This window comes from Pongo abelii, chromosome 13, assembly GCF_028885655.2.
Source record: "Pongo abelii isolate AG06213 chromosome 13, NHGRI_mPonAbe1-v2.0_pri, whole genome shotgun sequence".
In the NCBI taxonomy this organism is placed as follows: Eukaryota; Metazoa; Chordata; class Mammalia; order Primates; family Hominidae; genus Pongo; species Pongo abelii.
Window position 1 is genome coordinate 89,869,238 of NC_071998.2, and position 20,306 is coordinate 89,889,543.

At 44.8% G+C, this 20,306-nt stretch overlaps 1 protein-coding gene across 1 annotated transcript in view; it reads left to right on the plus strand.

Annotated features, from left to right (window-relative positions):
* GALNT12 (polypeptide N-acetylgalactosaminyltransferase 12) overlaps positions 1–17,692 on the plus strand; it is a 42,467-nt gene extending 24,775 nt beyond the window's left edge. The window contains exons 5-10 of the mRNA XM_003780770.5: positions 2,803–2,920; positions 4,585–4,761; positions 7,576–7,707; positions 11,679–11,792; positions 13,565–13,711; positions 16,552–17,692. Of these exons, the coding sequence (XP_003780818.4) occupies positions 2,803–2,920; positions 4,585–4,761; positions 7,576–7,707; positions 11,679–11,792; positions 13,565–13,711; positions 16,552–16,692 (829 nt within the window). The 3' untranslated portion in view covers positions 16,693–17,692. The remainder of the gene's footprint in view (positions 1–2,802; positions 2,921–4,584; positions 4,762–7,575; positions 7,708–11,678; positions 11,793–13,564; positions 13,712–16,551) is intronic.
* The last annotated feature ends 2,614 nt before the right edge of the window (positions 17,693–20,306 follow it).

Below are 20,306 nucleotides of genomic sequence, written 5' to 3' on the forward strand. Positions count from 1 at the left end.
GGCTTTAGTGAGCTATGATCACGCAATTGCACTGCAGCTGGGGCGATAGAGCGAGACCCTGTCTCTATAAAAAATAAATAAATAAAACAAAGCATGCAATTTTAGTGGCATCGAGCACATTCACAGTATTGTGCAAACATGATCTTTACCTGTTTCCAGGGCTTTTTCATCATCCCACACAGAAAATATCCCCACTAAGCAATAACATCCCATTCTCCCCTTCCCAGCCCCTGGGAACCTCTGTTCTTTCAGGCGCCCCATGTAAGTGGAATCATACAATATTTGTCCTTTTGTATTGGTTTCTTTCACTTATCATCATGTTTTCAAGTTTCCTAGAGAACATCATTCCTTGTGATGGCTGAGTAATATTCCTTTGTACATACATGCTACGTTTTGTTTATCCATTCTTCTGTTGGTGGACACTTGGGTTGTCCTTTGGTTATTGTTAAATAATGCTGCTATGAACATTGGTGTACTTTTATCTGCTTGAGTCCCTGTTTTCCATTCTTTTGGGTATACACCTAGGAGTGGGATTGCTGGTCATATGCTCATTCTTGAGGAAACATCGTTAGGCCCCTTTGACCTGGGGTGTGGGTGGATCCATGGCAGGTGGAGGAGTCTGCTCTGGCCAGTGGGTGAGTCAAGGTCTGAGTAGAGTGGTCCCAAGGGAGGCTCAGCAGCTCTCATTCTGGAGGTGTTGAAGTGATAGCCTGGCTTCTTCCTCCCCTTCCAAGTTCAGAGGCAAGTGGGAGACAGATGTGGGAGTTGGGTAGAAGGAGGTCAGGACTTCAGCCTCACCGCTGGTGTGTTGAACCAGAAGTAGGCTCTTAGTTCTGCATCCACATTTGGCAGTTGGGCTTCTGAATCCTTTCATCAGAGTCCTGACCTTAAGATGACCCGCTGCTGGCTGGAGTGGAGCACGCAAGGAGAGTGTCCAGAGATAAGGCTGGAGAGATGGGCGGGGCCAAGGGAAGGGGTTTGGACTTGACCCTGAGCAGGTAGAAGCCACTGAAGGGATCCGAGCAGGAAGTGACCTGAGCATGTGCTGCGTGCCATGTGGTGCGGGCCCTGGAAGGACCGTTGTGGGCAGGGATACCATTAGGAGGCTCTGCAGTCCTCCAGGTCAGAAACAATGGTTCAGGAGATGGTGGGCACTGTGGATTCCAGAGATGTTAAGATGGAATAATTGGAAGAAATTGAGTGGGAATTTGGGAAGGAAGGAATTGAGAATGGCACCCAGGCTTTGTAGGAGTCCTTAGTGAGAACATCCTGCTCAATCCCTCACTGAACAGGTTTGGAAACTGAGACACAGAGTAGGAGGCTCTAATCCAGGCTACTTAGGCAGCCTGTCATGAATTCATGGGGGGGCCATGAATTCTGATTGCCCCCTTACCCCACATGCTCAGGGCACCTATCCTCCCCATCCCATAATATCCCTGTGCCTCAGTTATCTCATCTGTGTAATAGGTACCAGCATATCCACCCTGCCTATTTCCTAGATTTTTAGGATAAACACACGAAGGTGCTTTGTAGTCTAGAACCTTCCCTTCCACTGGGGATGTTGCTGTTGTCTTCTCAGTTGGCCCCACGCTTGGAGTCCAGGGCAGGCCCCGATGCTGCAGGATGTTAACATTTTCAGTGGTTGTGCTCTCAATGTTCTCTTTCCCTATTTCTTTTTTTTTTCAAGTTGGGGTCTTGCTCTGTCACCCAGGCTGGAGTGCAGTGGCATGATCTCAGCTCACTGCAACCTCTGCCTCCTGGATTCAAGTGATTCTCCTGCCTCAGCCTCCTGAGTAGCTGGGATTACAAGTGTGGGCCACCACACCCGGCTAATTTTTGCATGTTTTTAGTAGAGACAGAGTTTCGCCATATTGGCCAGGCTGGTCTTGAACTCCTGACCTCAGGAGATCTGCCTGCCTCAGCCTCCCAAAGTGCTGGAAGTGCTGGAATTACAGATATGAGCCACTGTGCCCGGCCCTTTCCCTATTTCTGAATTAATCCTTTTGCCTGTGCAACTCTGGGGCATGCTGACCTTACAGTGTTCTGCCGTGTAGGCTGGAAGCTGTGGGCCGTTTCTGAAGTCAGCGCTGGCTTCCAGATAAACCTGGTGGTGGGTGGTGGGAAACAAGGCTGGCTGAAAAAGCAGCCTGAGGCTGGCTAGCTGGGTCCTAGTGGAGGAAACCATTCGAGCAGGAGAGGACCTGACCCTCGGGGCGCTTTCAGATGCCAGAGTTGCCTTTAGGGCCTTCTGTGTACTGGCCTCTCAGTGTCGTGCCTGCCTTGTGAGATCACACCTCCTCAGATTACCATGGCCCGGAGCCTGCCTTCCTCTCAGAACGTGGTCTCTTGCTTCTCTCTTCTTGCTCTCTATGCTTCTAAATGTCCCTGGATTTCTCCCACCCTTAAGCCTTTGCTCATGCTGGAGAACCATTCCATTTCCCTTCTTCTTCTTGGCTAACTGTCCTTTGTCCTGCAGACCTTGCCTCCTCCAGGGAACCTAGTCCTGTCCTTTTGCCCCTGCCCTCCTCAGTGTTCTCCCAGGGCCCTGGCTGACCTTAGTTAACATATTTAGCACACACAGAGTACTTGCCTGCTGAGAAGCCTGGGAGCCGCCTCAAGGCAGGGACCGTAGGGTACATCTGTGCCTCCAGGCCCAGCCTAGTGTGGGGCACAGAGGTGAAGGCAGGGTATGCTTAGAGATGATGGATGAACAGATGAAAGGGCTCGTGGTGGGAAGGTAGTTGGATAACTGTGATGGTTTCCTGCTGCCCACAGCGAAATATGGATATCACACTTTTTTAGGTCTCCAACAATGGCCGGTGGACTGTTTGCTGTGAGTAAGAAATATTTTGAATATCTGGGGTCTTATGATACAGGAATGGAAGTTTGGGGAGGAGAAAACCTCGAATTCTCCTTTAGGGTAAGTATTCCAGTATTCTCTTTGGACATGTTCTTAACTGATTCTCTCATTGGGAACGATGGGATTTGCTGTGAGAGCCTGGTGGACCCTGAAAGATGATGACACGCATATCCTATAAACATGCTTGGTTTCTTATTTTAGCTTTTTTAAAAATGTACTTTTTCTAGGTTTGGGGCCAGAGAGGGCCTTGCAAGTCACATAGTTCTCTCTCACTCTATGGAGGGAGGAAATGAAACCAGGAGAGAGGTGACTTGCTCAGGGTTAGGTTCCTCCTGATCCTGTTTTCTGGAGCCTTTACTTGATTAATTCCTTATGAAGTGGCCTGTTTATTTAGCACAGTGGCTTTCAAACTTTGACAGATGTAAGAATTTCTTTTTTTTTTGAGACGGAGTCTCGCTCTGTCGCCCAGGCTGGAGCGCAGTGGCACGATCTCAGCTCACTGCAACCTCCGCTTTCCGTGTTGAAGTGATTCTCCTGCCTCAGCCTCCTGCGTAGCTGGGATTACGGGCATGTGCCACCACACCCGGCTAATTATTGTATTTTTAGTAGAGACGAGGTTTCACCATGTCAGCCAGGCTGATCTCGAACTCCTGACCTCAGGTGATCCACCTGCCTTGGCCTCCCAAAGTGCTGGGATTATAGGCGTGAGCCACTGCGCCCAGCCAACACATGTAAGCATTGCTGGGTAAACTTGTTAGAAAGACAGATTGACAAGCACAATCTAGAATTCTAGACAGATTTACAAGCACAATCTAGAATTCTAGACAGATTTACAAGCACAATCTAGAATTCTAGCCAGATTTGATAGCTTTAGCGGGGGACCAAGATTCTGCTTTTTGTAACAAGCCTACCTACTGATGCTACTCTACATGGCCCATGGAAACCATATTGGAAAACTCCTAGCATTTCAGTAGATTTTCCAGTTAATGAAGTCTTACATTTTAAGCATCAAAACTTTGTGTAAATGTTGGTGCTTTTCAGTGGAAAATTAAGATTTTTAATAACATTTTATATAGTGTTCTGCCGTCATAAAAACTGTGAATAAACAAGAATTTGGCCTTCTACCGAGGACTCACACCCTCCATAATAAGTACCAGATGCTGTGCTTGGTTGTCCCATCTTTGGGAAAATGAGATATTCAAGGACGTCAGTCCCAGTGTGAGATGGGCTCAGATGCCTTCGCCTGTTGAGTCTTTGGGTGTGCTTTTAATGGTCTCTCTGCCTCTTCCTTAGGTGTCAGGCTGCTCTACCTGTTTCTAGAAGCTCTTCCTTTCCCCCTTCCAAACCTCTCTTCTTCCTTGCTGCTTTCCTATCTTCTGTGGCTAGGAGATCAGGTAATCAAGCCTATGTTTTCTGTAATGAGTAAGTGGGTTGCCAGCGAGGTCTCTGTGGATGCTCCTGTGAGTCAAGTGCATGAGCTTTAGTGCATGGACTTTCGGGTCTTGGTTCCCACAGCTTATTTGTTTTGGGGGCTGCTTTCTTGCTCTTTACCCACATTCTGTGTCATGAGTGTGCCGGGTAGGTGGCCTCCTGCCCGATGGAGGCTGAGCATCTTGGCAGCGTCCATCATGCCTTGCGTGTGCCTGGCCTCTTTGCTGCAGATACTATGGACCCGCAGCTCATCCCCGGCTCACCACCTGGCCTCTCCTTTTCTGTGTGTGCAGATCTGGCAGTGTGGTGGGGTTCTGGAAACACACCCATGTTCCCATGTTGGCCATGTTTTCCCCAAGCAAGCTCCCTACTCCCGCAACAAGGCTCTGGCCAACAGTGTTCGTGCAGCTGAAGTATGGATGGATGAATTTAAAGAGCTCTACTACCATCGCAACCCCCGTGCCCGCTTGGTGAGTTCCTTGGCCCACCTGCACTCCATCTGGCTTCATCTGAACAACAGCAGCTAATCGTGGCTTCCCCAGCGTAGTCGATCTGGTTCCAGAAATAGAGAATAAATTGGGTGCTCAGATACGAGTATGGGGAGAATTTATTCCTCCATTTATAATAATTATATGCAGTCAAATCTTGTTATTTACAGCTGTTATATTCCATAAAGCCACCACAAACGCTGAATTCATGAAAACAGAGCCATTGTTCTTAGGGGAAATACAGGGTTAAGTTCCTGCCAGACTTGGGGCACAGTTTTGTCAGCAGATCAATACAGAACCTTGTTTTCTGTGTGTTTCTGTTCAAAGACACCTATTTAACATATATCGTTGCATCATTAACATTGCACTCATGGCTAACAGCACGATAACTCATGCCAGAATGAACCTTTCCTAGCACGTGTTATTTTCTCTTCATCACAACCTTCTTGCATTTAGGAACACTAGATAGCACTTCAGCACTATGATTGGGGGACATTCTAGAATAGCTGGTGCAGTCACCAATACAAAGCAGAAAAAAATGTGGTGCCCAATAGATGGTGAAAAGAACACAGGTTTACAGGATGAGAGCTGAAACAAGAAGGTGGTGTGTGCCCTTGTTCTGTATCACCTGGGAATGGAAGTGTTGGGCAACTCACATTTTTTGTCCATGAATGTGTGTGAAAATTAGAAAACACCACAAGTATTGATTTGGAGGTTATAAATCAATTTTATTATAGCATGTAGGGAAACTCAGATACAGAACCAGTAAATAATGAGGATGGACTATACCAACGTAGACAGTTGGGGATACGTGGTGTCACAGGCCAGGCATTGTCCATGTGTTGTGGTTATCCTCTTTGTAGCCAGTAGGGGTGAGTCCACAAACACAGGGTACAAGTTAAGGCACAGTTCTTTACCTTAAAGCTATTGCTCAGGGACACACCCGCCTTATTAGTTAGGGGTCTTTACCTGCCTCTAGAGCCTTCTTGTTAGCACCCTGGAAGCTTCCTTTTCTAAAACAGGGAGTGTGTTCTGCTTCCATTTCCAGATGGAAGGACTACTGGAGAGTGGCCCAGGTCCCCGCTGCTACTCTTTCTCACCATATGTCATGGTCATGGAAACCCCCCCACCGCCAGCCTAACAGATGTCTATCTTCCTCCCCACTCAGAGGCCTTGCTGGGCCCATCTCTCTGAACAATGGTGAAGGTGTTCCTGCAGTCACTGAAGTCTCAGCTCAGTTGGCTTGCTCCCCTGGGTCCCAGACACACACTGCAGGGACACTGGCCCATCCACCTACTGCACTGAGTCTGTCAGAGGCTGAGGTTCAGCCCAGACTGTGTCCTTCCTCAGAGCGATTTATCTCAGGGACTTGTTTTCTGGTCTGGATCCTTGCTCTGCCTCTACCTCAGGGACCACTGTGGATGAGGGATCTGCCTCTTCTTTCCCAGATCTTGGGCTTCAGATGCAACACAGTCCACTGCCTCTGCCCCAGCCAGCTCTGCATGCCCCACGGCAGGGTGCCTGCTTGCCCTGCATTTGCATAACTAGTAGGGCTGCTTGGCAACACAAGAAGGTCTTGCTCTAAGGCTGAGTCCTTCCAGCAACCCTGCAGGGTAGCAATAAAATTCTCATTTTATAGATGAGAAAACTGAAGCTCAGAGAGAAGCTGTTGGAAGGAACTTGTCCAGGCCCCATGGCTGATAGGAGGTAGAACCGGGTTTGGGGCCTGTACTCTGCAGTGCACCTCTTGCTCTGCTCTGTAGAGCCTGTGGGTTCTCAGTCGGACTCCCACTCAGCCCCTCTCTGGCTCTGGGCTCCACGGTCATTTGCTTCTGCCTCCTCCGTCTTGCCCAGCACCATAGAGTAAACACCCACTCTTTCCCCATGCACGGTCTGGAACCCATAGTTCTCTTTTCCTGAGGGTTCCCAGAGAATATTTTAGGGAGGCACTGAATGCACCCTTAGGCTGCATGTCCAAGGCCAAGTGCTAAATGGATACTTGGCCGAAGCTGGGGGCGCAGTGACTTTCATCAGTGAAAGAACTCTGGGAAATAGCAGAAATCTGAAATCTTATTCAAACATGTACTTATTATTACCATTTTGTTCAATATTTAACATGTCAGCTTTAAATTGTTTAACATGACAGTGCAGGTACGGTAATATTTCTGCACTCAGCATTTTTCTTGTGGCTGCACGTTTGCGATACTGAACAGAGGCTTGCTGTATTTAATTATTCAAAAGCTCTCAGTCATTAGTTTTGTCCATAAAACCAAACTTGCACAAGTATTTCTTATTGCTTATTTCATACTGAGAACATGATTACATCTAGAATATTTACCTGTGTTTGAAAGTGGATATTCAGATATTAGTAGTAAACCAGAAAGTCATGGTGTATGTTTCGGTGAAACTGACGTTTCCCTGGTTGGGTTTCAGGATGACCTCTGATCACAAGCATGGGTCACAGGTCAAGGATCCATAGAAGCCAGTGCAGCCCCAGAGCTTGGCTCCTTCACTCCATCAGCAGGCGGGTTGTCCTCTACCCTCGTGCACCTGGTCACACCCCGCTGCCAACAGAGCTCCTAGGAATGGAATTGTCTGTGTGACAGCCTCTCATACTAGAAGCTAGAATTAGGTGCAAGGCTGTTTTCTATCCTCAGTGCTCCACACAGGGCCTGGCATGCAACGAATGCTCCATCAAAGCTGGCTGGTGGTTAGTAAGTGAGCTTCAGTGAGCACAGGGGCTTTGAAAGGAAGCACTAGGACCCGTGGGCTCTCACTGTTTTGTTGTTTTCTCAGGAACCTTTTGGGGATGTGACAGAGAGGAAACAGCTCCGGGCCAAGCTCCAGTGTAAGGACTTCAAGTGGTTCTTGGAGACTGTGTATCCAGAACTGCATGTGCCTGAAGACCGGCCTGGCTTCTTCGGGATGGTGAGTGAGGGTGGTGGGCCCATGGCAGGCAGGGAGTTCCCTGGCCTCCGGGTCTGATCTACAAATCCTGGGCAAGAAAGGCCACGTCATGGGGATCACTGGCTTCCTCCACTCCCACCCGCCTGCCCACCCCCCACCACCTTTTTATCCACTGCCCTTCTTTCTCCCTGAAGTGTCTGGGCCTTAGGTGCAGAATGTCAGAGCTGGAAGCCATCTCAAAACTGACAACTGTTTTGTAGATAAGGAAACTGAGGTTTATCTGGTGTTTCCATGTCCTAGTTTTTACTAACACCTTATCATATTACTTCTAGTCTCAATGGCTAGACTAGTTAATAATTCCAAGTTTGGAAGTCTACAGAGGCAATAGTCGGTATAGGGGAGTCACTTCTAGTATTTCAAAAAACCTAAAAAATGTTTTTGGGATGAGACCAGATAAAATGTCCTATGTCTTTTGTTTTTGCTAGGAATGACACCAGCTTAGCAAGGTCTCCTCTGCTGTGATGTGTTGATCAGAAGTGCTGGTGTTCCATTCTGGAAATCTTTGATAAATACAAAGCAGGATATTCATGTTACATTCTATTTTCATTATGAAAATATTCAAACATATAGAAATGCAGAGAGAATGGTATGAGAATGGTATAATGAATACCATCTCTGAGATTCTAGAATTTTCAAGATCCTGCCTCTCTTGCTTTCTCTCTCCCCTACTTCACCTCCACATTTTCCTCTTTTTAAGCAAATCCTGGGCATTGTGTCATTTCTCTTCTCTGCATTTTATGCATTTTCATAACATTTGGACATTATCTTACAAAACTGTAGAAATGAACAAGTATTTCTTGGTATCATTTAATGTCTAGTTCTAATTCATATTCCCCCAACTTTTCCAGTTTCTCTTTGAGTGGCTGGCTAATTCGAATTGGGATCCAAACAAGGTGCACACATTGCATGTGGTGGTTGTGTCTTGTGTCCTAAATCTCTTTTAATCTAACGCAGCCCTCTTCCTTTTTCTTGTTAATATCTTTAACTTGTTGAAAAAACAATATCAGTTACCTGTGGAGTGTCTCACTCTTGCAATTACTATTTTTTTCTTTGTGGTGTCTTTAAGTTGTGCCTCTCTCCCCCATATTTCTTTAAGATAGAAGTGAGTTGTAAAGGTTTGATTAGAGTCAGGATCCACCTTTTTGGCAAGAACACTTTGTGGGTGATGTTATGTGTTCATGTTGTGTCATATCAGGAGCATAGGAAGTATGGTCATCTTTAGTGATAAGGTTGACCAGTGGGTTAATGGAGTATCCCTCACCTGGACCAGTCATTATAAGACCCCCATCAGCCTCTGTCTCATGTTTTTAGTAGCCACTGATAACCATTTCCTAGACCCATTATTTCAAATGGAATTGCCAAATGGTGATTTTTCTCTTTCATTTCTTCCACATTTATTAGCTGAAATTTTTCATATAGAAGAACACTCCCTCATTAACTAAAGCAATTTGGTATATGTGAGTTTTAGAATTCATATAGAAAAGGCACGACAAATTCTTTTTTTTTTTTTGAGACAAAAGTCTTGCTCTTGTCCCCCAGGCTGGAGTGCAATGGCGCGATCTCAGCTTACTGCAACCTCTGCCTCATGGGTTCAAGCGATTCTCCTGCCTCAGCCTCCCGAGTAGCTGGGATTATAGGCACCTGCCACCATGCCTGGCTAATTTTTTTTTTTTTTTTTTTTTTGTATTTTCAGCAGAGACGGGGTTTCACTATGTTGGCCAGGCTGGTCTTGAACTACTGACCTCAGGTGATCTGCCTGCCTTAGCCTCCCAAACTGTTGGGATTACAGGCGTGAGCCACCGTGCCCGGCTAAGGCATGACAAATTCTTAAGTCTTTTCTTTATTTGCTTATTTTCAGAGTAAGAGTTGGTATTTTAGTTTCCTCCAGTTGTATCTACTGGGTTGTTTTGTTTTTTGTTGGCTCATTGTTTTTTTGGCTTTTTCTCTTCTTGAGTGTCATTGTAAACTAAATGACTTAAGTAGCCGGTGTGCTTCAATCAATTCATCTTTTTTTCTTTGTATTGTTTTTTGAGACAGGCTTTTATTCTGTCACCCAGGCTGGAGCACAGTGGCACCATTGTAGCTCACTGTAGCCTGGATCACTGGGCTCAAGTGATCCTCCCACCTCAGCTTCTCAAGTAGCTGGGACTACAGGTGAGCACCACCACACCTGGCTAATTTTTTATTTTTATTTTTAGTAAAGACTAAGGTCTCACTATGTTGCCCAGGCTGGTCTTGAACTCCTGAGCTCAAGCATTTCTCCTGCCAAGGCCTCCCAAAGTGCTGGGATTATAGGTATGAGCCACACTGTGCCCAGCCCAATTCATCTTTTTTAAAAATATATTAAAATTGTTTTTAGCCAGTGGCAGACCCTTTATTTTGGCTTCTGTGGTCTTTGACACCTTATACTGGCATTGATAGCCTCCTTGATTCTGGCCAAGTTGTCCCATTCGAGTTTTAAACATTTCCTGCCATTCCTCCCAGAAGCCCTGCTCCTTTGTTGGGTAACGGTATTGGGAGTCAGTCTGGATGCTGGTGGTGCCCGTTGCGATGTGTTGTCATTGCCTCCAGACCATGCAGTTTAACAGAAATATAATGAGAGCCACAGTTGTAACTTAATTTTTTTTAGTAACCATATTAAAAAAAAAGTAAAGTTAATGAAATGTTTAACTCAGTATATCCCAAATAATATCATTTCAACATATAATTAATATAAGTATTTATTCATTGAGGCATTTTACATTCTTTTTTCATACTAAGATTTGAAATCTGGTGTGAATTTTATACTTATAGCATATCTCAATTTGGATTAGTTACATTTCAAGTGTCCAGTAGCCACAGTGGCCACTGGCTGCCACATGAAATAGCACAGCTCTAAATTTTTCTCATTGGGCAGAGAAAGGAAATTCGTATTTTTGAGAAACAGATCATGAGCTTATATTAATATCTGAAAATCCAATGTAGTCTTAAAAAATTTTCTTTGATAGCATACTCATATTTCTTTTTTCTTACCCTGAAAATCTTGGTTTTAAACAATATTAACATAATTACTTACTTTCTTTATCCTAAAATATATTGAAAATAGTTTGAAGATAATTAATATAGTACTACAACTTAGAGTGTTACACTGAATGAGGTTTATAATTTCTTTGCAGCTCAATTTGTTTATAGAATATATTTCAGAGGTAGATTTTCAAACATACCATGCTCTAAAGTGATTTAAATTAATTCTTTTTTTTTTTTTTTTTTTTTTTTGGTGGTGGGGAGGACAGAGTCTTGCCTTGTTGCCCAGGCTGGAGTGCAGTGGCACGATATCAGCTCACTGCAACCTCCGCCTTCTGGGTTCAAGTGATTCTCCTGCCTCAGCCCCCCAAGTAGCTGGTACTACAGGCACACCCCACCACACCTGGCTAAGTTTTGTATTTTTAGTAGAGATGCGGTTTTGCCATGTTGGCCAGGCTGGTCTAGAACTCCTGGCCTCAAGTGATCCACCTGCCTCCGCCTCCCAAAGTGCTGGGATCACAGGCATGAGCCACTGAACCCAGCCTAAAATAATTCTTTCTTTATGTCTATCACCTGCTTGATTTAGTTAGCTTAATTAATCTAGTTCGAGGTATCAACCCAGGTATATTTGGACTTGTGCAGCAGTAAGGCTGCCACTAATGAGAAAGAGAGAGGAGCTTTCAGGCCATGAAGAGTTTATCTCTCTGGTCCTCAGGCTTATCAACTTAAAATACGGGTAAGGATTCTTGCCTACAGAAAAAGGAAGCACTTTTAAAGCTAGAAGGTGCTGTACAGAAAAGACTCTTACCTTTGCATCTAGCTCTTGAAGCAGGCTCTCCTCTCATGCCAGGTACCCTCCCCAAGCCTTGTGTGGCATCTGTTAGTGTCTATAAATCTGGACTGAAATGCCACATTTATGTTTTATTTAGCTCCAGAACAAAGGACTGACAGATTACTGCTTTGACTATAACCCTCCCGATGAAAACCAGATCGTGGGACACCAGGTCATTCTGTACCTCTGTCATGGGATGGGCCAGAATCAGGTAGGAACAAGCCTCAAAAGAGGAGAAAGCTGTGTGTTTTGTTAAAAAAATTAAATATTTGAATTTTTTTCTCATAAAAGTAATATTTGGGAAATATAAAAAGTAGAAGCCTGCGGTGAATGGCCAGACTCAGAGAGACCACTGTTAAAATTAAAATGTGTTTTCTTCCCATCATTTTTTACACATAACACATAGAGATTATATGTTGTAAATAGTTGTCATAATGTCTGTATGTTTTATATTCCATTATTTCCATTCCCTTCATCATACTTTTCTTAACGTTATTAGATATCCCTTGAGAATATCATTCCTAGTGGCCTCTTGATATTTCATTTTGTACCCGTATTGCTGTTTTGTTAACTGGTTCCCTGCCTCCCTGTCTTTGCAATTATAAATAACCCTGCCTCTAACACCTTGGGTCAGACAGAAGGAAGGATAAAGTAACAGATCTGCATTTCAGATGATTTCCTTAGAATTAATTGTTAAGTGGAATGACAGGTTTAATGCATAGGGCCACCTTGCAAGGTGGTGTTTAGGGACGTTGTCTCAGCTGGGGGCCAGGTGTATCTGTCTGGGTGAAGGGCTGTAATTCAGGCTGGGCAGGGGAGGTTCAGTCCTGGGGGAGTCTGAAGACCACAGAAGGACCCCCAGCCCTGGAAAGCAGTTGACAGGACCCTTGGAGGATGCAGGAATGGAGAGTAGTGTTGGTTCTGGGCCTCTGAAGCTTTACCGTACTAAGGAGTTACCAGACACCAGGAAATGAAGGGATAGAGATTCAGATGTTTTTTTTCCAATCTGGGTTCACCCCAATGCCACTTGAATATGAAGCCTTCTTATGGTCAACAGTAAACTTTCTTAATTCCAACTCCTGCAACCTTCAATTATTTAGGTTTTCAACACTGTTTAGAACAGCCTTCTTCAAAGCTGATGGTACCTGAGTGCTACCATCAGCATCATCTGGGAGCTTGGAAATGCACATTTTCAGACTGATCCCAACCCTACCGAATCCCAGACTCTTGTTTTAAGCAGCTTTTCAGGAGATAATGGTGTGAGAAGCCCTGCTCTGTGTGCCTTAAGAACACCCACCTGTGTCAGAATTTTTGAAAGGGGCTGGTGGGGTGGGTGGGTGTCTTGTCAAAGATGCAGAAAATGCAACTTCCTAGGCCCCGCCTCACACACAAGGAATCCTTATTCTGTCTCTGGGATGGGGCCAGCAATCAGCATTTTTAACAATCACCGTAGGTAGTTCCTAGTACACTCAGGTAGGAAAACCATTGCCCGGGAAGAACCAAGTCTTCCCGTTAGCGGTCACATTGCCTGCTTGTGCACAGCACTTTACATCTTCTAGGAACTGTCATATTGGGGGTTTGGGAGGAGAGACTGAGGAAAAGGAGAGGAAGCAGCTAGTCAAGGTCACAGAGAGCCCCCGAGAGCTAGTACTGGGATGGGTCCATTTCCCTTCCTCCCATCCCACACCAACACAGCATTCAGCACTGCAGGCAGGAGGTGACGTGCACCAGCCCTGTCTCACTGTCTAGCAAGCCAGGCAGGCATGGGAAGGGCCATTTCCTCCACACTTATGAAGCACTGCTGTAGCGGTCCACTGAGGGCTGTGGGATGCAGAGGAACCCATCACACAGGCTCGTGTTGGTGGTGATGCGGGTACATGACCCCACCCATGCTCTCGTGATCCCAGGTTCTTGTCCAGCGATCTTTCCTCTTCCCACATCAGTGGAAAATGTTGTGTTACATGTTGGCTGCCCCATTTTTAGTTTTTCGAGTACACGTCCCAGAAAGAAATACGCTATAACACCCACCAGCCTGAGGGCTGCATTGCTGTGGAAGCAGGAATGGATACGCTTATCATGCATCTCTGCGAAGAAACTGCCCCAGAGAATCAGAAGTTCATCTTGCAGGAGGTAGGTGAACTCTCTCCTTCCTTCCTGCTGACAGTCCCTGGGCTATAGGGGAGAGTGTGAGAGTCAGACATTCTCTCGGCATAGTCCTGGTGAGGATCAGGGATGTGGTCACGCATGGACAGGAGCTCTGGAAGACCTGGAACCTCAGTCCCAGTGAGCCTGGGGGGCGGTGATGGCAGGAGATTGGAGTCCCCTGGCACACGGTGTCATTAGCACTGCCTTCCCTCCTCATTGTCCAGTCCCTTTCAGTCTTTCCCATTTCCATTGCACCCCCATGAGCTGCAGGCACCGACATGGAAACAGCTCTTACAAATGCATTCAGAGATGAAAGGGCTTTAAATGAGTAAGCCAAATAGCCCAAGTGTAAGGATGTTAGCCAAAGTGTTAGATCCGGATATAAGCCACCCCACCTCTCTAAGCCTTGTTTTTCCCAGCTCTAAAATAGGTACAATAGGCCAGGCACAGTGGCTCACGCCTGTAATCCCAGCACTTTGGGAGGCCAAGACAGGTGGATCATCTGAAGCCAGGAGTTCGAGACCAGCCTGGCCAACATGGCAAAACCCCATCTCTACTTAAAAAAAAAAAGAAAAAAATTAGCCAGGTGTGGTGGCATGCCCCTGTGTCCCATCTACTTGGGAGGCTGAAGCAGGAGAATCGCTTGAACCTGGAAGGCGGAGGTTGCAGTCAGCCGAAATCATGCCACTGCACTGTAGCCTGGAAGACAGAGCGAGACTCCCTCTCAAAAAAAAAAAAAAAGGTGCAATAATACCAGCCTTACTTTACTGAGGATTAGATGCATAGCCAGAAATATTCTTTGGAAACTATAAAGCTCGATAGAGATTAGTTGTTACTTGTGGTATTATAACCAAGCAAACACCTCTGATAGAGTAGGCTCCCCGGATAGTCACAGTTAATTTGAAACTGAGAGTTACCTCAGACCTGAGGGTGCTGGCCCCGCCACACTTGCAGTCAGCTTGCGTCAGGACTTGTAAATCGATCATATCCTTTGACTCACTAAAAAGCACGTGAGGGAATAAATCCAAAGAAAATCATTCGAAAGAAAAAACTTCATTGTTTTTTATCTCCCTGGGCAGCTTTCACTCCCAATATACTGCTTATAAATGGGTTTATTCTAAAGATGATTAAAAGCTGGAATATGTTTTCCTGCAGAAACATGTTGTCACTAGCAATGACATTTTCAGGCTGCCCAGAAAAGCCACACACCATAGTGTTACCTATTGAATACAGGAAAATAAGAAGTAAAAATACTTCCGCACACCCCAGAAGTCTCTGATCTTCTTGAATGTCCTCCTCTTCCCATCTTTCTCCCAACCATAAGCCATTGTAAGCCCTCCAGGAATGGTAGTGGACACTAGAAACAATAAAATTAGTTTGACATATCAAAAATTTTATCTTAAATTTCAGTGACCATTTAAGGAAAAGGAAATTTGTTTAGGAGGCTGGGAAGAAGGATATTTAATTGGATTATTTACCTTTCTTCAGGACACTTAATACTTTGATTCATATGTGAAAAGGATACAGCTTGATTTATTATATTTCATCAGTCATGCCCTAAATATATTTATATAAAACAAATATATATTGAACAGAAACATATTTGAATTCTGAAGGAAATGTCCCCACTTATATTCACTAGACCATAATAGAAAGCTTAGTTCTTAGGGCTGGATCTTTTTTTTTTTTGAGACGGAGTCTTGCTCCACCAAGGCTGGAGTGCAGGTGTGCAATCTCAGCTCACTGCAACCTCCGCCTCCTGGGTTCAAGTGATTCTCCTGTCTCAGTCTCCTGAGTAGCTGGGACTACAGGCACCTGCCACCACGCCCGGCTAATTTTTTGTATTTTTAGCAGAGATGGAGTTTTGCCATGTTGGCCAGGCTGGTCTTGAACTCCTGGCCTCAAGTGATCCACCTGCCTCAGCCTCCCAAAGTGCTGCGATTACAGGCGTGAGCCACCGCGCCCAGCCTTGTATTTTCTTATGTAGGCCTAAAAACCTCTGAAATGTCATTTCTTGGATTCTACAAAACATGAGTTTGGATTTTTTTGAATGAAAACACAAGTTCCATTTAGTGATATAAAACAGCACATCACAAAGGTTTTTCACTGATGTTGTTATTCACTCTGCCTGTTTGCTGCTCAGCCATGATTAAGTGCGTTGCATACAGCTTATAACAGAGAGGCAGAAGGAAAAGATAAACACCAGGTCTGAGAGACAGACTTGCTGAGATAACTGAGCAAGGACTGGCAGAAAGGAGAGAAGCAGGAGGTCATTAAAGAAGACCATCGTCTTTGGGGTTTGGGGATTGGCACAGGGCATATAACCCACTGATTCTCTGATGTGTGACAGATGAGGAGCTCAGGCCATGTGGCCAAGTGACTGGCTTCCTCATCCATCTGGTCTGTGGCTGAGCTGGGACTACAGCCAAGTTTCCACACTCTCTGTTTAAATACCTAAGAGAAAGAGATCACCCTGCACGGAATGAGTTGACCTAAGAGGAGTGAAAGAGATAAACAAAGGATCTTTGTTCCTGATTTCCCTGAAGGAAGCCAAATGCAATAGGGAGATGTAGGGTATGACACATGCCCAGAGCAGCCAGCAGGTGGCACCATCAGTCCTGTGAGAGGTAAGCGGGACGCAGCCTGTACAAGCCTGGTGCTGTGTCCCCGGGACAGTCCTGAGTTGCTGCGTTACACGGAAGACACTTACCCCTCAATAAATATTTCTGAAATGGTAAAAATCAGACCCTGATCTCTTTAAAACATGTCTTTAGGAAAAAGAGACTTTTCTGATGACTTGCCTGTCATTCTGTTATCTTTTGTAGGATGGATCTTTATTTCACGAACAGTCCAAGAAATGTGTCCAGGCTGCGAGGAAGGAGTCGAGTGACAGTTTCATTCCACTCTTACGAGACTGCACCAACTCGAATAATCAGAAATGGTTCTTCAAGGAGCGCATGTTATGAAGCCTCGTGTATCAAGGAGCCCATCGAAGGAGACTGTGGAGCCAGGACTCTGCCCAACAAAGACTTAGCTAAGCAGTGACCAGAGCCCACCCAAAACTAGGCTGCTTTGCTTTGAAGAGGCAATCATTTTGCCATTTGTGAAAGTTGTGTTGGATTTAGTAAAAATGTGAATAAGCTTCGTACTTATTTTGAGAACTTTTTAAATGTTCCAAAATACACTATTTTCAAAGGGTAATCATAAGATGTTAACCCTTGGTATTTAGAAAATTAAAACCTTATAATATTTTTCTATCAAGATGTATATTTTACAGTTGTGCCTTTTACTCTCATTAGCAAAAAAGGTAAAGATTTTATTTTGATATTTACAAGAATTCCCAGGTATGAAGATATCTGCATGGGTGGAAATCAGGTTCAAGCAACGTACTTTGCATTAACTGATAATACCTCAGCTGTGGGGTTAAAGTTTTCCCAGTATAGAGAGACTGTCACTAGGAACATTGTATTGATTTATTCAGGTCATTGAGATCTTCTAGATGTATTTTAAAAAGAATGCTTTTTGGTTATGTGTTGCTACCACAGTTAACACTCCATAATGTTCATGTCAGCCAAAGAGGACTAACCAAAGCTGAAATCTCAGAGAACAATTTGCTTTACTAAGCTGAGTCAACTTCAGAGCGAACTTCTAACAATGCCTCACTGTAGTGTGGCTGGTTGCCTTTAGCAGCTACCACTATGACTTTAAAACATGTTAATATCATTTTTAATTTTTATGATACAGTAGTGTCAGGGAGAAATGTAATGTTCTATATGAAATTCCTTTTTCAAGTTTGTTCATTAATAACATTTATTAATTTAAATCAGCATTAGAGTTTGTGCTGCCGCAACTGCTGTGAAAATTTCTCTGAGTAATTCTGATTTGTGAATGATCCCAGACCAACCCTGAGATTTTGTCCACCTGATTAAGTCAATATGAATGATTAAAAAGATGTGAGAACACTGACTGCAGATCTTTGTTTTTGTACTGTAAACCAAAAATAAAATTCTAGGGCCGGGTGTGGTGGCTCACGCCTATACTCCTAGCACTTTGGGAGGGCAAGGAGGGCAGATCACTTGAGGTCAGGAGTTCGAGACCAGCCTGGTCAACATGGAGAAACCCCGTCTCTACTACAAATACAAAAATTAGCTGGACATGGTGGCGTGCGCCTGTAATCCCAGCTACTCCAGAGGCTGAGGCAGAAGAGTCGCCTGAACCCAGGAGGCGGAGGTTGCAGTGAGCCAAGATCGCGCCACTCTACTCCAGCCTGGGCAACAGAGCCAGACTTTGCCTCAAAAAATAATAAAATTCTAGGGTCCCCCATCTGATTGAATGGACTCCTCTCTTGGCCAAGAAGATCCCAAAAAAACCTGAACCTAGTTCAGAATTGAAAAACTAGTTTAGGCCATGATGAGAAGGGGGCAGTATCCAGACAAGCCTCATTACCTTCTCCTCCCTTTGGAGTTTAAAGACAACTGACTGGCATTCACGTTAAAACAGATCTCTTAAGATGGACCAAACAGACTCTTTGTAGCAATACATACCAAATTCCAACCTGACTGGTATAACATCCTATGACCCTGAAGGAAATCCAAGTATTTTGCCCCAAAATATATTTCTCTAACATATTCGGAAATGGCCCTGCAAAGCTGTCTCTTGCGGGGGACATTTACATTCTGTAGAGAATCTCCTTCCCTAACTAGGTCTTTTCAGGAAAGTCTGACGCTTTTTAAGGTCTGATAAGAGACCTTCACATCTATTATCTCTGAAGTCTGCTACCTGGAGCTTCATCTACATAAGAACCTTGGCTTCCACCCCACCACCCACCCCACCCCTTACGTTAGTTCAGCTGACTTGGACTCATCAGGCAGAGCTTAACTCTTTCAACCAATTGCCAATCAGGAAATCTTCGAATTCACCTGTGACCTGGAAGCCCCCTCCCCGCCCCCCCGCTTCTTTAAGATGTCCCGCCTTTCCAGGCCAAACCAAGTTATGTCTGCCTATAACTTCTGTTTCCCTAAAATGTGTAAAATCAAGCTGTAACCAACCACCTTGGGCACATATTCTCAGGACCTCCTAAGGTCGTGTCACAGGCCATGATCCTTAACCTTGGCAAAATAAACCTCTAAATGGATTGAGACCTGTCTCAGATAGTTTTTGGTTTACAGGACCAATCAGATGGGAGCGATGAAGACACACGTGGAATTGATTAAAAGGTATCAATTTGTGTCTCAGGCTCTTTTTGACATACATTCTCCACTCAGATCCTGTCAAGGACCAGTTTAACAATTACCCAGAAACAACTTGGCTTGGGCTGGCTCGAATCCATCTGATGCAACTTAACTTATCTGTACTTCAGTTTCTTCATTGGAAAAACAGGGATAATTAAACCAAGATATGGGATAGCTGTGAGGATTAAATAACACACAGCAGGTCAGGGCTTAGGCCCTGGTGTTACCAGAAAGGGATCCGGATCTTGGATCACGCACAAGAAAGAATTCAGGGTGAGTCCACAGAGTAAAGTGAAAGCAAGTTTATCAGAGAGGTGAAAGAAACAAGAATGGCTATTCCATAGGCAGAGTACCCCTGAGGACTACTGGTTGGCTATTTCTGTGGTTATTTCTTGATTATATGCTAAACAAGGAGTGGATGATTCATGAGATGATTCATTAGTTTTCTGAGAAAGGGGCGAGGACTTCCCAGAACTGACGGCTCCTTCTCATAGACCACATAGAGTAACTTCTTAGCATTGCCATGGCATTTGTAAACTGTCATGGTGCTGGGGGGGAGTGTCTTTAGCAGGTGAATGCATTATAATTAATGTATAATTAGCAGTGAGGACCACCAGAGGTTGCTTTCATCCCATCTTGGTTTTGGTGGGTTTTGGCCGTCTTCTTTACTGCATCCTGTCTTATCAGCGGGTTCTTTGTGACCTGTATCTTCTGCTGACCTTCTATCTCATCTTGTGACTAAGAATGCCTAACCTCCTGGGAACGCAGCCCAGCAGGTCTCAGCCTCATTTTACCCAGCCCCTGTTCAAGATGGAGTTACTATGGTTTTAACACCCCTGACACTGGCCCACAGTATGGGCTTATTAAATATCAGCTTCTATTTTCAGAAATGTACTTTAATATTTATTCAAAAATAAATATTAAGTAGTTTAGCTTTTTAAAATCTTTATGGGATTAAACAGCTCTTTAGCAGGCAGGAATAGCTTTCGACACAGCTCAGTTCTCATAAATGTGAGGCAGCGTGGGCCAAGCTTCCCTTCCTACCGCTGTGGGAACTTGTGAAAACAGACGCAATGCCCCCCTCAACCTATGAGTTAGGAAGTCCTGCCCTGTCTCCCCTCCCCATCGTTTCTGTCGTGTCAGTGTGAGCTTGATGAAGGGGTGTCAGGCCCTCCCAGATTCAGGGAGACAGTTCAGGCAGACATAAAATTAATGCTGACAAAATCCATCAAGAGTGCAGGGAGGCTGCAGAGGTTGCATTTCTGGAGAGTCTGCCAAGCATGGCAGCTAATTAGCTTTGCTTGAGAAGTCGCCCCTCTTAACTCCTGCATCCGTTTACATTCAGTCAT